At 38.7% G+C, this 13,227-nt stretch overlaps 1 protein-coding gene across 1 annotated transcript; it reads right to left on the minus strand.

The window, feature by feature from the left end:
* Positions 1-5,369: 5,369 nt before the first annotated feature.
* Positions 5,370-11,475, minus strand: LOC113237716 (cytochrome P450 4C1-like; the record flags this gene model as incomplete). The annotated part of the gene is made up of 6 exons (XM_026474299.1): positions 5,370-5,543; positions 6,672-6,840; positions 7,144-7,212; positions 8,296-8,505; positions 9,735-9,901; positions 11,283-11,475. Coding segments are annotated over 6 exons (982 nt in total), but the record flags the coding sequence as incomplete, so codon positions are not given.
* Positions 11,476-13,227: the final 1,752 nt, after the last annotated feature.

Genomic DNA, 13,227 nt, shown 5'->3' on the forward strand with positions numbered 1-13,227 from the left:
CACCTTACTCGGGCGGCAGATGACGCGCAGGCGCAGTTTCCTACAGCCCTCGCTGCCACCGCTGAGATATTCTGATGGCAATCTAGCCCACAAGCCGCAAGATAAAGCCGACCTCTTGGCAAATCTGTTTGCGGCTAACTCCTGTCTCGACGACTGTAACGCACAGCCACCAACTCTACCTCACTGTGGCTACACGATGTCTGCTATTCGTATCAGACAATGCGATGTGCGTACGCAGCTGCAGTCTCTCGACGTCCGGAAAGCTAGTGGTCCTGATGGTATCCCAGCGATTGTACTTAGGAATTGCGCAGCTGAGTTGACTCCCGTGCTAACGCGACTGTATCGTCTGTCGCTCTCTTCAGGTCGTGTGCCGGACTCTTGGAGAGAGGCTAATGTGCAACCAGTTCCCAAAAAAGGCGACCGATCAGACCCGCATAATTACCGTCCCATAGCCATTACTTCCATAATATGCAAGGTTTTAGAGCGGATCCTCAATAAACAACTGACCCAATACCTAGAAGATCACTCCATAATTAATGATTCAGATTCAGATTCATTTATTTCTCAAATATAACATTACAGTATAAATTGCACTACATGTCAAAGTATAAGAAATTATATTGAGATCGTCAGACAAAAAGGAAAATTATGAGAAAAGCACACAATAATTAGAAAATTAACAATTCATTATATAATATTGTTGTCATTAAATTATATATCAAATATCATTCTCCATCAAGGATCGTCATAAGTTGATAACAATTATACAAGAGTATGTTAATGCGGTAAAAATTCAAATAAAAATATAGAAAATACTGAATTCGTTACAATTTAAAGTCCATAAATTCTTTTACGGAGTATATAGGATTTTTCAAGAAAAGGTCTTTCAAGAAAACGTTTTTCAAGAAAAGAAATGATCGGCAGTATGGGTTTCGTCCGAAACGATCAACGGGTGACCTTCTAGCGTACTTATTGCATATTTGGGGTGAGGCTATAGACAAACGTGGCGAATCGTTGGCTGTTAGCCTCGATATAGCCAAAGCGTTCGATCGGGTCTGGCACAAAGCTCTTCTCTTCAAGCTCCCGGCGTACGGTTTGCCAGCCCAGTTATGCAGCTGGATTGCCGATTTCCTTCGTGAGCGGAGAATTCGCGTCGTTTCTGACGGCAGCATTTCGAGGTTCGTGAATGTGAACGCCGGCGTACCGCAGGGATCCGTCCTATCTCCCACGCTTTTCCTTCTGCATATCAATGATATGCTTCCACTTGGGAATATTCATTGTTATGCAGATGATAGCACTGTTCATGGGGGATATCATGGATTCCCCGCAGCTGGGCGCGCCGATACTGACAGAGAGCGATCTGATCTTGTCGTTGAACTCAATAGGATATTGGACCTCATATCTGCATGGGGATCCAGTAATCTTGTTGAGTTCAACGCCAAGAAAACACAGGTTTGCGCGTTAACAACAAAATTGTCGCCGTTCCTTCCCATGCCTTCTCTGATGAGCACAGCACTTTCACCTCAGAGCAGTTTCACCTTGCTCGGTATGGAAATCTGCTGTGATTTGAATCCAAGGAGCTACATCGAATCTGTGATCAAAACAGCCTCACGGAAACTCGGAGTCCTGAACAAGGTGCGACGTTTTTTCACGCCGGACCAGTTATGCCTGCTGTACAAAACACAGGTCCGGTCTTGCGTTGAGTATTGTTCGCACTTGTGGGACGGCTCCGCCAAGTACCTACTCGATGCCTTGGATAAATTACAGCGTCGTGCTACTAGAATTATAGGCGACGAAGAGGTCTCATCACGCCTTGAACCTCTGCAACTGCGTAGAGATGTTGCATCGCTTAGCGCCTTTTACCGCATGTACCATGGTGAGTGCTCTGAGGAGCTGTTCAACCTCATCCCCCCTTCCCCGTTCCTGCTCAGAAGCACGCGTGCTGGCCTTCGTAGTCACCGTTTCACTACCTGCCGCATTCCATCGCGTACTAAAAGGTTCGGTGGCTCCTTTCTCTGCCGCACGGTTGACAAATGGAACTCCCTTCCGGCACATGTCTTCCCTCCCTCTTATGATATGGGGTCCTTCAAACGAGGCGTGAAGAGGCATATTGTAGGCAGGCAGGGTGGAGGCGGCTAGTGCAGTGAGGATTCCATCGCTGCACTAGGTTCCTTCGCGTTTGGATACCACTTTCCACTTAACATCAGGTAGAGTGGAGTCATTTGCCTGTCAGGTATAAAAAAAAAAAAAAAAAAGGAACCCGTCCACTTCATCGCTCAACGGTTCCGCCACAGATGTGGCCAGCCACTGCCACTTCAGCTTGCTACATTTCTGGACGATGTCCACAAGACTAAAGAGTCTTATCATACAACTTCGTCCCGTACTTTGTTCCTTAACGATACCCAGTATAGACCTTTCCGTAGCTTGCTGAGCGACGTGTAGTCTGTGAGTCAGTTTTACTGTCATATTCCAAGTCTCGGCTCCGTAAGTCGTAAGTAATTTCGGATCTTTTTCAAATAAACCAGCGTTTCGGGCCATTTACGAGTCCCACGGTCACGACTGACTTAGTCATAGTCAGCTGTCACCATGGAACCTGTAAGGTGAAAAAATAGTTTATTTTTCATAAGTGTAACAGTCGCGAAAACCTATGAACTCTATGTTAAAATAATTATCAAGAACGTTTTCGTTTCCGCGCGGATGACCACATTTTTGAACTAAAATGGATAACCTACTGAAGCCTCCTTTCACCCGCTCTGAGTATTACAAAGATTCCTTTACGATTATAGCTGCACAATTGTGGAACGATCTCCCAAATGATCTGAAATGCAACATTCTCAGCCGCTCCCTATTTTCAAAATCGGATTGCGTAAATATCTTCTAACACGGTCCTAGTCTGCAACGTGTATATATTTATTAGTAAATAAAAGTTTAGTTAGGTATATTTATACATGCATATATTTTTGTAGCTATAACATATCGTTATTTATTAAATATTTGATAAATTACAATGTAAGTTTTTTTATTTATTTATACGATTAATTTTTATTTGTACATTGGCACACTACGTCTCCCGCTCCGATTACCTTACCCCTACTTCAAACGTTGTCTGGAAGAGATCGCTCTTAGCGATAAGACCGCCTTTGCGAACATTAGTTTTGAGTTGTTTATGTACTGGTCTTGCTCTTGCGTGTGAACAATAAAGTGTATATCTATCTATCTATCAATGATAATTATCACTTTGGATATTGCGTGTACCCCTTGTAGAATGGAGTGGACCCCTGGGGATTGATGTGGACCACTTTGGGAACCATTGATCTGGTCATCAATCTTGTTATCATTTTTTTTTATTTTTCGAAACAATCTCTATAGACCCAGGCGAGGATTTCACTAAGCCCAATCAAAACTTCTAGTCAAGACCCTTAAAGGTGCAGGTATATGGAATTAATATAACCAAGGCAACACGGAAAAGGGCAATAACCTGCGAGATATTAAATTTGAAGGGCAATTGTTTGGTTCATAAACTAAACTTGAAATTGAGGATTAGTTCCAGATGAGTTATATTAAACAAAGCTATCAACAGTTTACATTTATAAAGTTAAATCTTATGCTGTGAAGTCAATCCAGAAACTTGAAACTTAATTTAAACTTTATCAACTCGAGGAGATTATAACGTTTATGATACAACGCAAAAAATACATATTGTTTACGTTTCTACTTCACTGTAGAAATAACAAAAGAAAGAAATAGTAATTTTTTCTGCACGGATACAAGGTTGTTATTTGACGCGAGTGCTTCTATTCAAACCTGAGCAAGCGAGGGATGCTAAGAACTCGCTTCGGTCATGGTTCAAAAATAGATTCCTGGGCGTAACCAGGGTTTCAAGCACGAGACGCAAAACAACTTTGTTGACGAGCGAAACACACAACTTTTCACCAGACTATAATGAGGAAAATGGTAGATGAACGAAAAACAGTTGAAAACATCAGTTTTTTTAAACAAAAGAAAAAATTTACCTCCGGATACATTTCGAATTTGCACCTCATCAATTTTTATTTTTGCTTGTACTTATAATAGTGGAGTAATTTCACAAAAATAATTGAATATCAATTCAATAAATATTCAATTACAATTAATAGCGACAACTCTAGGCTGGTAGCTATATCTAACTGGATGAGGAAATACTTTCATAGATTTCTCATAGATGGCACTACGACTAAAAAGTCGTTGAAAACTAAATACAAAGATTGAACAACAAGCACATAGAGAAATTCGTGAGGTCCGCTGGTTCATTCCGTGGCTTAGTTGGCATAGCGTCTGACACGTCGGTTCGAATCCGACCGGATCGAAGGATTTTTTTCTGAATGTTCGATCTTCGCATTAATAATTATAAAAAACTAGTGGAGTAATTTCACAAAAACTGATTGAATATCAATTTAATAAAAATTTAAAATACACTGAATAGCGACATCTTTCGCCAGGACTGGTAGCTGTAAAGGTACTAACTGGGTGATAAATCTTTCATGGATTTCTCATAGATGGCGCTACGACTAAAAAGTCGTTGAAAAACTAAATACAAAAACATGACGTAAGCACATGAAAAATTCGTGAGGTTCGCTGGTTCGTTCCGTGGCTTAGTTGGTATAGCGTCTGACACGGTAAACTAGAAGACGTCGGTTCGAATCCGGCCGGATCAAAGAATTTTTTCTGAGTGTTCGATCTTTGTATTAATAACAAAATGTTTTTTTAATACAGTTGCTCAAAACGTGGTATTTTTCGCACTACAAATCGTGCCGAAAGTTGGATAAATCGCAGTGTCTGTTTCGCAGTGGTTGCAGTGGTTGTATATCATTATTTTAATTTACTAGCAGAAAATGAGTTTTTTTTTAAATACTGTTTTATTTTACTTTTTTCGCAAACGTCGTTTGATACACGTGCGGATTTGTCATTTTCACTTGTCTCGCGTCTTGACCACGCGCCGCTGGCCGAGCCCGACCCCACCGTAGGTGAGGTACAGAGCTCGTAATTTATATGTATACATATGTCAATTTGTTAGTTTTTATGATTTCCATTTATCTCGTTTGTCGCGCTCAATTTTTACGTTGATAAATTACTGTGCAGAACTGTCAAAATGTTTTAAAATTAGCTGTGACCTTGCAGCCATATTTGGCATTACGATATTCTTTTGGAGCCATTGGTCGCCGGCGCTCGTGACGCGACAAAAATATGACGTTGCGGTGCTTGCCATGTTAGCTACTGTGATAAAATTTATCAATCGAATTTGGCAGCTAAATGTGGATATAATAGCTTTATCACGGCGGAATGTTACGGGGGCATTGTATATAAGTTGATAATTATGATTGTTACTATACCTAAGCAATTTCTCGGTCCAGCGCTGAAAGGTATGTAAGCATAAGGATGTCTGATCTCATCACTCAGGAATCTGTCAGGCTTGAACTCTTCAGGGTCTGGAAAGAGGTCCCATCTTCGATGGAGGTCGTACATATGAATGCCGACTTCTACGCCTTTTCTTATGAGAATGTCTCCTATGAAAACATAATATTCTTTATTAAATACCATTGACCAATAACTCGAGAGGATTGCTAATCCATACTACAGATTGTAACTATGAAAAAGGTCAAAATCCCGTCGTATATCAAGACGGCGCTAATCGATAGTTTGGAAGGTGTTTATATTACATAAATGGCCGTGAATATTAATTAGTTGCACTGCAAGGTTGGCCCTTCCAGATACGTCGCAATTACATATCTTTTTTGCCCATCCGACCAGTTATTTATCACGCTAATTGCCTCAAACTGGCCCAGAAACTCCTCCACGTCATTTAGGCCCGAAAATTTCTGTGCCGGTGTATGATTCATTGTATAGCTTTTTTTACTTTGCCAATATTCACTACGAAGTGCACAAAAACACAATAACAATTTCCTAATAAAAAGTAAAAATATATATTATGACCTTATGTACGCTTTCCTGGAGGTTTTCAGTTCATCAGTTTTTTTTCCTTGCAATGTCGTTCAAATATTGTAAATATTTACAATTTTTATTGCTCAATAATATATTCTTTTTTGTTTTAAGATTATTGGCTTTAATTAAGACTACTTTGAGAGGGTAAAGGTCTGGTGAGCTCTAGTAATACAGGTTTAATTGCCTAGTACGATCTCCAAAAAAAATCACCTGATTTATCTATATAAATTACACCACAAATCAGTGCCGATGCATGAAAATAGTCGTTAGTAAAGCCGGTCTAAACAAAAACACCCATCTTAACAAAAACTTATTTTGCCGTTACAAAGACAACTTGCTTATATTAAGCAAAACACTTATTAGCACACAAGATAATATACAGTACCCTTCATTTCACTGATTAACTTATTCATCATTTAAATTGTGTACCATAATAGTAAATTACGTATTGAAAAGTTTTAGGAAGCCGGCGGGAATCGAGTTATATATTTGTAGGAGTGGTAAGGCGTCCCTACCACTCCTACAAATATATATATGTTTTCCCAGAGATTGTTTTTAAGTTAAGTTGATATGAAAAATACGTGTTTTCAATTATTTTTGTGGTGGTGGGCGTTAATATTTTTTTGTCTTGCCTAAACGGGCGGCGAGCTATAAAGTTTGTAAATCTGTGGACTAAACTAACAAGAACTCACCCATCATGAAATCCTCCGTGATCTCCCTGGCTATAAAAGGCACGCTCGGGTACAGCCTTAAAGTCTCTTTTAGCACTGCCTCCAGGTACTTCATCTCGGCGAGGTCGGACATGCTGGCTATCCTGTCAGAATCCCCAAATATGTGTCGGCATTCTTCGTATATTCTCTCCTGAAAATTTAACAAATTTGGTATATTTTTATTATAAAATATGAAATAACTACATGAACAGGTACAAATAACAGTTGTAGCATAGTATAAATAAGAGAACATAAAATAACATAGTATAATAAAAGAAAATTTTAGAAGCAGCAGAGCTCCTTACTCCAACTGTTATGGATAGACGTGTAGCTTACCATCAGGTGCACGACTTGTTCGTCCCGTTTAATGTTGTTAAAAAAAAGAAATAATAACAAACGACTAGGTTTCATTTCCTATATGTAGCAAACGCGAAAACGTAAGAACTCGATATACCTGAACTTCTTCGTGGTCTGCTAGTAACATAAGTCCGAAAGTCAAAGCAGTAGCTGTGGTGTCCAGACCCTGAAACAATAAAATACGTAAACTAAAATACGAGATAAAAAAAAGTAATTAAAAGTTAAATATATTATGAGAAGAATAAGCAAAAAATAAACATTTGTACACATTAAATGACAAATAATTTATAGTTTTATACATATCTTTAACTTTATTTCTTGGTCATTTTCAGTTATTTTCGTAAACAGCCAAAAGTATTTATCTACTAATATTATGCCCCCAAATTTTGTGAAAAAAAACAAAATTCCAAAAAATAACGAATTTTGTGTAAAAGAAAAAGTACAGAAACAAAAAACAACAAAATAAAAACAGAACCGATCCAAAAATTATGTCGGCGTAGTGTCCATTTTAGGTATAGATAGATATTGTATATTATATATACTGTTTAAATATCGACTATGAACTGACAACTTTCATTCCACTTATACTAACTTCTAATCAGATGCTATATAAATGACGCAAACAATTCTTTTCTTCAACCATAGATATAATATTTGAATATAGAAAATTTCCTCTGAGGGCCGTACCCTGGGACACCATGCCCAGGAGACTAGCAACATTTACCCTTTAAATTCCCTGTGAAAAAGTTCGCCAGGGGAAGTACTGCCACCTTCCCTATTTTTGCCGCCAAGCAGTAACGTGGGCATTGCTGTGTACCGGTTTTGAAGGGTAAGGGTGCTGGTGAAATTGCAAGCACATTAGAATTGTCAACTTATGTCTCTGGGTGACAGGCGCAGTTTCTGTGTCCTAAGGATCTTTGCGATTTAAAGCTCTGAGTGGCACTGCAACTGCTGCGGATAGGCATGTCGCTTAACACCAGGTGCACGACTTGTTCGTCGTGTCACTTGATATCATAAAATAATAATAAAGTTAATATGATATTCCGCTCAGATCGCCCACGCGAAACGCGTAATGTCTTATTTGATTTTGCTCTTATTGCTTGGGTTAAAAATTTTTCTGGCCGGCTCAAGGCGATTACATGTATAAATGTGGTGAGTCCCTAATATTGAACCAACCACATACAACTGTACATACATATAACTGAACAAACTCTGTTAACTTTCATATAATAACACGGTTTGCACTTACCGCAAACATAAACGTATTAACCTCTTCCCTGATTCCTTCCAGATTTATTTCTCCTTTACTCTCAGCTTCCAGCAGTAAGTCTAACAAGGCCACTCGTCTCTTCTTCCCAATATTATCTTCTTCAATCGTAGTAGAATCAGCTCCATCAGCTTTCTGTTTCTTCCTTTGTAATATGACGTTGTCTGCAAAACTATGGACCTTTTTTAGGGCCTAGAAAAAAAACACATTTAAAATTTGACTACTATCACTTTACATTAAGCCGTGATAGCCTACGTATTGGTTTGACTTACAACCTATCAAGCAGAGGCCTAAATTTGAATTAACCCCCTTTACCCAGGGATTTTATAGTGATCTAGGAGCGTACAGGACTACACGCGCAATCGTGAGTGGCAAGCGAGCGGTCTTTCCCTTCTCCTTCCAAGATCGTTACTCAATCGCGCACGTTTACTCTATCACGCGCGATAGTGTGCCTGTGTAAAGCCCGCTATTTACCATGAGCTTTTCGGTAAATGAAACGTGTAAAGTCTGAGTCACTCGGAAAACGTGTCAAGTCCCCAACCCGCGGTGAGGAGATCCCTGCCCTGACGTGGGATCGTATAAATTGGGGTGATGATTTTCGACGAACTCTGTGGTCTAGTCGCTTTCACACCGGTTATCATAATGTCGCCATCTCTGAAGTCCCGGGTTCGATCCCCAGCCGGTTCAATGTAAAATACAATGCAATAATACAAAACGCAAAATTTAAATTTTTTTAACAAAAGATATAACGGAGACTAGTGGCCTGGATACTCCTTTTAAGTATATAGATACCAGTGTCAGGAGACCCCGCTCTTCCCAAGTAGACTTTACAAGAATTTTAATGATTGTTTATGGGTGTGTGCCTTTTCACGTATGCGTGTGACAATGTGTGTATTTACTATAACTCATCCATGTCATATGTTAGATGTAGGTTTCTGTCACGTTATAGTTTGTAACAGACCTTCCACATCACTGTATTTTTGACCTTATGTAGAAAACTACATTTTGTATATTGTCTCTGGTTTGGGTGTTTATAGTACCGTCGTCTGAGTTATCGCAAGTTCTGAATCGACCCCCTAGTTTGGCAGTATTGGTTTTTATTTATTTGCGTAGTAAATAAAAAATAATAATAAAACAAAAAATAAAAACCAGGGACCATATTATTACTAAATAAATAGGGCTGTTTACAGTAAAAAGAGAAATAGACCAAACATTATAGTACAGTCACTTCAATAGCGAGTACTATAGACAATAGAATTTTGATTCAAAACTAAAAAAGCTCCTTTGTGATACGGCTTATGTAATTATATTTGACACAATCAAGTGCAGGAGTACGAAAAAGGCTTTCATGAGTAGGCGTGTCGCTTCCCATCAAGCCACTACTTGTTCATCGCGTCCCTTGACATGATAAGAAAGTTTACCTGCTTAAACCGGTGCCCAACAGGTAGAATCTGGTAGACAAAGTCATTATGGAGCCAGAACTTCACCACGCGATCCATTACCGCGACTGCAATCTCGATTACAGCAGTCTTGTACTCCACCGTGGCTTTTGACTTGTCGTGGTCTAGCTGGGTTCCCATAGCCGTCTCTGTTGAGGTTATAAATGCTTACTTCACAGAACCGTAAAAATTAAAATAACGTAACAATTTTTAATTGTTTTATTGAATGTCAAGAGTTTCACCACCATGATATTCAATTATTTTTTGTGAAATTACTCCACTAGTTTGTTATAATTAATTAGAAGAACACTTAGAAAAAAGTCCTTTGATTCGAACCGATGCCACGAAACGAACTAACAAACCTCACGATTTTTTCCAGATCTTTGTTTTTTGTTTTTAACGACTTGTTGCTGTAGCGCCATCTGTGAGAAATCTATGAAAAGTAAGAATTTTTTTAACTTCGTTTTTGATCTTGACTCACTTGACTTGAACATTTTTTTCTGAAATGTTTACATATAATTTACGTTATGCCATCGGTATATTAGAGTGAAAGTTATTATATCAATCGTTCATTATACCTACCCAATAATACTTTACATCAGGCAAAAATATGTCAAATATATTTATACCTTAAATTAATTATATCTGTCGAGCGTTAATTTGTTGTTATATCAACTGCACTACACTCGGCGAAGTCTTTTAGCAGGGATGCATCGCTACACCTGCGATTTATAGACGATTGCATCGATGCAACCGCCTATAAATGCTCAGGCCACACAGAGGCGGCCGCCGTGTGTTCATATAAATTCGTACATTACAAAAATTTCCGCGCCCGAAACACTTCCGCGGCCACCTTTGTGTGGCCAGAGCATAAATCTAAAGTGTAGAGATGCAATTGCGCGTTTGTATCGATGCTGTCGCGCGCTTGCATCGCTGCTTAAAATCGCGCGCGTGTAACCGCCCTAAATTGTTCACCGCTACTAAATGACGTCATCTTTACGCTACGTATAAAAAAAACAGAGACCTAGACGACACACCATTCCACTTTTCCCGTAAGGCGGATGCGGATGCTCTTTGTCATTTTATACTTTTATATTTATAATTTCTTTATAATTTAACACTTAAATCTCTAATTTCTTTATATTTTAATTAAATTTAATATTTATATATAATGATCTTGTGATTATGATTACAAAGATCGAATATACAGGAAAATTTCGTAGTCCCGGTGGGACTTGAACCCACGTCCTTGCTGCACCGTAGCATTGTTCTTTACCAACTGAGCTACGGGTCCTCAGCTCGAGACCCGTGTATATATATAGTAGACAACATCACATAGGTCACTCTGAATTCAAAATTAGTAACTAAAGTACTTATATTATGGAAATCGGGAACAACGACAGTACCATAAACACTCAATATAGAAAATGTAGTTTCTACATTGACCCGGCTGGATCGAATCCGGGACCTCAAAGATGGCGGCAATGAGACGTATAATAGCTGATAATGACTATGACAAGATATTCTTACCACAAATGGTATCAAGCGTGAAGTCACTGACGACTGAGAACACGTCAACTTCATTCTGCTGCTGTTTCAATTTGGACACCAGAGCGCGACTTTTCTCCTCGATGACGGAGGCAAAGTTCTTCAAGATGTTGAAGTGGAAGGTTGGCGTTAGGATCTTGCGACGCTTGAACCATTTAGCACCTGATAAGGTAATAAGCCATTATGTATATATTATTATGTATGCCATATATGTCTGAGCCATAGAACTAAACAGCATGTAATTTTATTTTTTGTTTTATAATATCCAGTGAAGGGCAAGTCGTGCGCCTGATAGTGATGATGATGCCCCGTCACCCTGAGACGTAAGTTGACAAGTCTCATGTGCCTGTAATTTCACCAGCACCCTTACTGCTTGGTGGCAGAAATAGGTACGGTGGCAGTACTTCCCTGGACGTACTCTTTCACAATGAGCTCTTCTGCTACTAATCTCCTAAAACCCAGTAAACTAGAATGGAAAAAGCGCTAACGGCCCAATGAAAATATACTAATAGTTATTTGTTATGCAAGGCTGCAAAGTTGTTGTTTGACGAGAGCGCTTTGAATGAAACCTGAGCAAGCCAAGGAAGCTAAGATTGAACCACGAGTGAAGCGAAAAAGGAGATTCCTGAGCGTAGCGAGGGTTTCAAGACACGAGAAGCAAAACAATTTTGCTGCCGAGCGAAACACATAACTTTTCAGCTCACTATAGCGAGGAAAATGGTAGATGAACATTGACTTACAATTATTATGGACGTCGGGTCCGCGCTAAAAAGTGTCCGAACTTATAGGGCGTTAAAATCGTATACAGAGCGTCATTCACGTAGTCTTCGTTTGTTCGACTGACAGCGAAGCAAGCAAAATTGGACAGTACTGCGATGACATTACAATTTAAATTCAACGTTTTAGCTTTTTCATGTTCCTTTACATGTCACTACGTTTAAATAGGTTGACTTGGGACATTTTTTTCGTGGTTTTTGTATTAGACCCGTCGACCATTTATTTGTAAGTCAATGTAGATGAAAGAAAAACAGTTGAACCTTAAAACATCAGTTTTTATTTTAATTATAAGAAAAAGTTAAGATTCGCTCTGGACCTTTTGGAGGGAAAAGTGTCGTTTTTATTTTGACTTTCAATTATTTTGTGAAATCTAGTTTAAAGTGGAATGGGATAGTGCTAATGTGCCTTAATCGAAGATCAAAACGCGAAATTTTACGAATCTCGAACTAGAATACCCATACCGGCCCGTTTTAAGGAATCCCGAGTCAATCCAAACACGCCGCCTTTTAGATAGATAGATAGATAGATAGATAAATGATTTATTTGTCACAAAATACACACATGCAATACATATTAAAAATTCGAGAGAACAAATTAAAAAAAAAAAAGGACAACACAGCTCAAATTACACAAGAAAATTACAATACAAGCATTACCTATGCTATAATATAATAACAATGATAAAACATAATCAAACAAACAAGACATTTTTTTTTACAACACAAAAGCACGCAACGCATTGCATGTGTGCGCTGTGGTGACAAAACGGCCGTAGCTCAGCGTAGTTGCTGCTCAGTTAGAGTAGCACACTGATATTCTGCTACGCCCGAAGTAGCAGGAAACGTGAAAAAACGACGAAACCGCTGCGCAGGAGTGTTCCGTTAAGCGGCATAAAAAGGAAAAAATAAAATTAAAAATTAAATGTGTCTATAGAAACAAATTAATTATGGTTAATACTGTTAGTTTAGGTCTACCTAGAAATAATAATAAAATAGAATAATCAAATTAAATGTTAGTGTTTCATTAGTATAAATTAGAAGAATAAACTGTTGCTGGAAGGCAGCAATACCATAGACTCAAGGTGCTTCGGAATACCAAGTTTATGTTTGCGTAAAATAGCAGCTTTAATATGTCTCCTAAAGGTATACTT

This window comes from Hyposmocoma kahamanoa, unplaced genomic scaffold (genome assembly GCF_003589595.1).
Source record: "Hyposmocoma kahamanoa isolate Upper Pololo Valley unplaced genomic scaffold, ASM358959v1 93386, whole genome shotgun sequence".
Taxonomy (NCBI): domain Eukaryota; kingdom Metazoa; phylum Arthropoda; class Insecta; order Lepidoptera; family Cosmopterigidae; genus Hyposmocoma; species Hyposmocoma kahamanoa.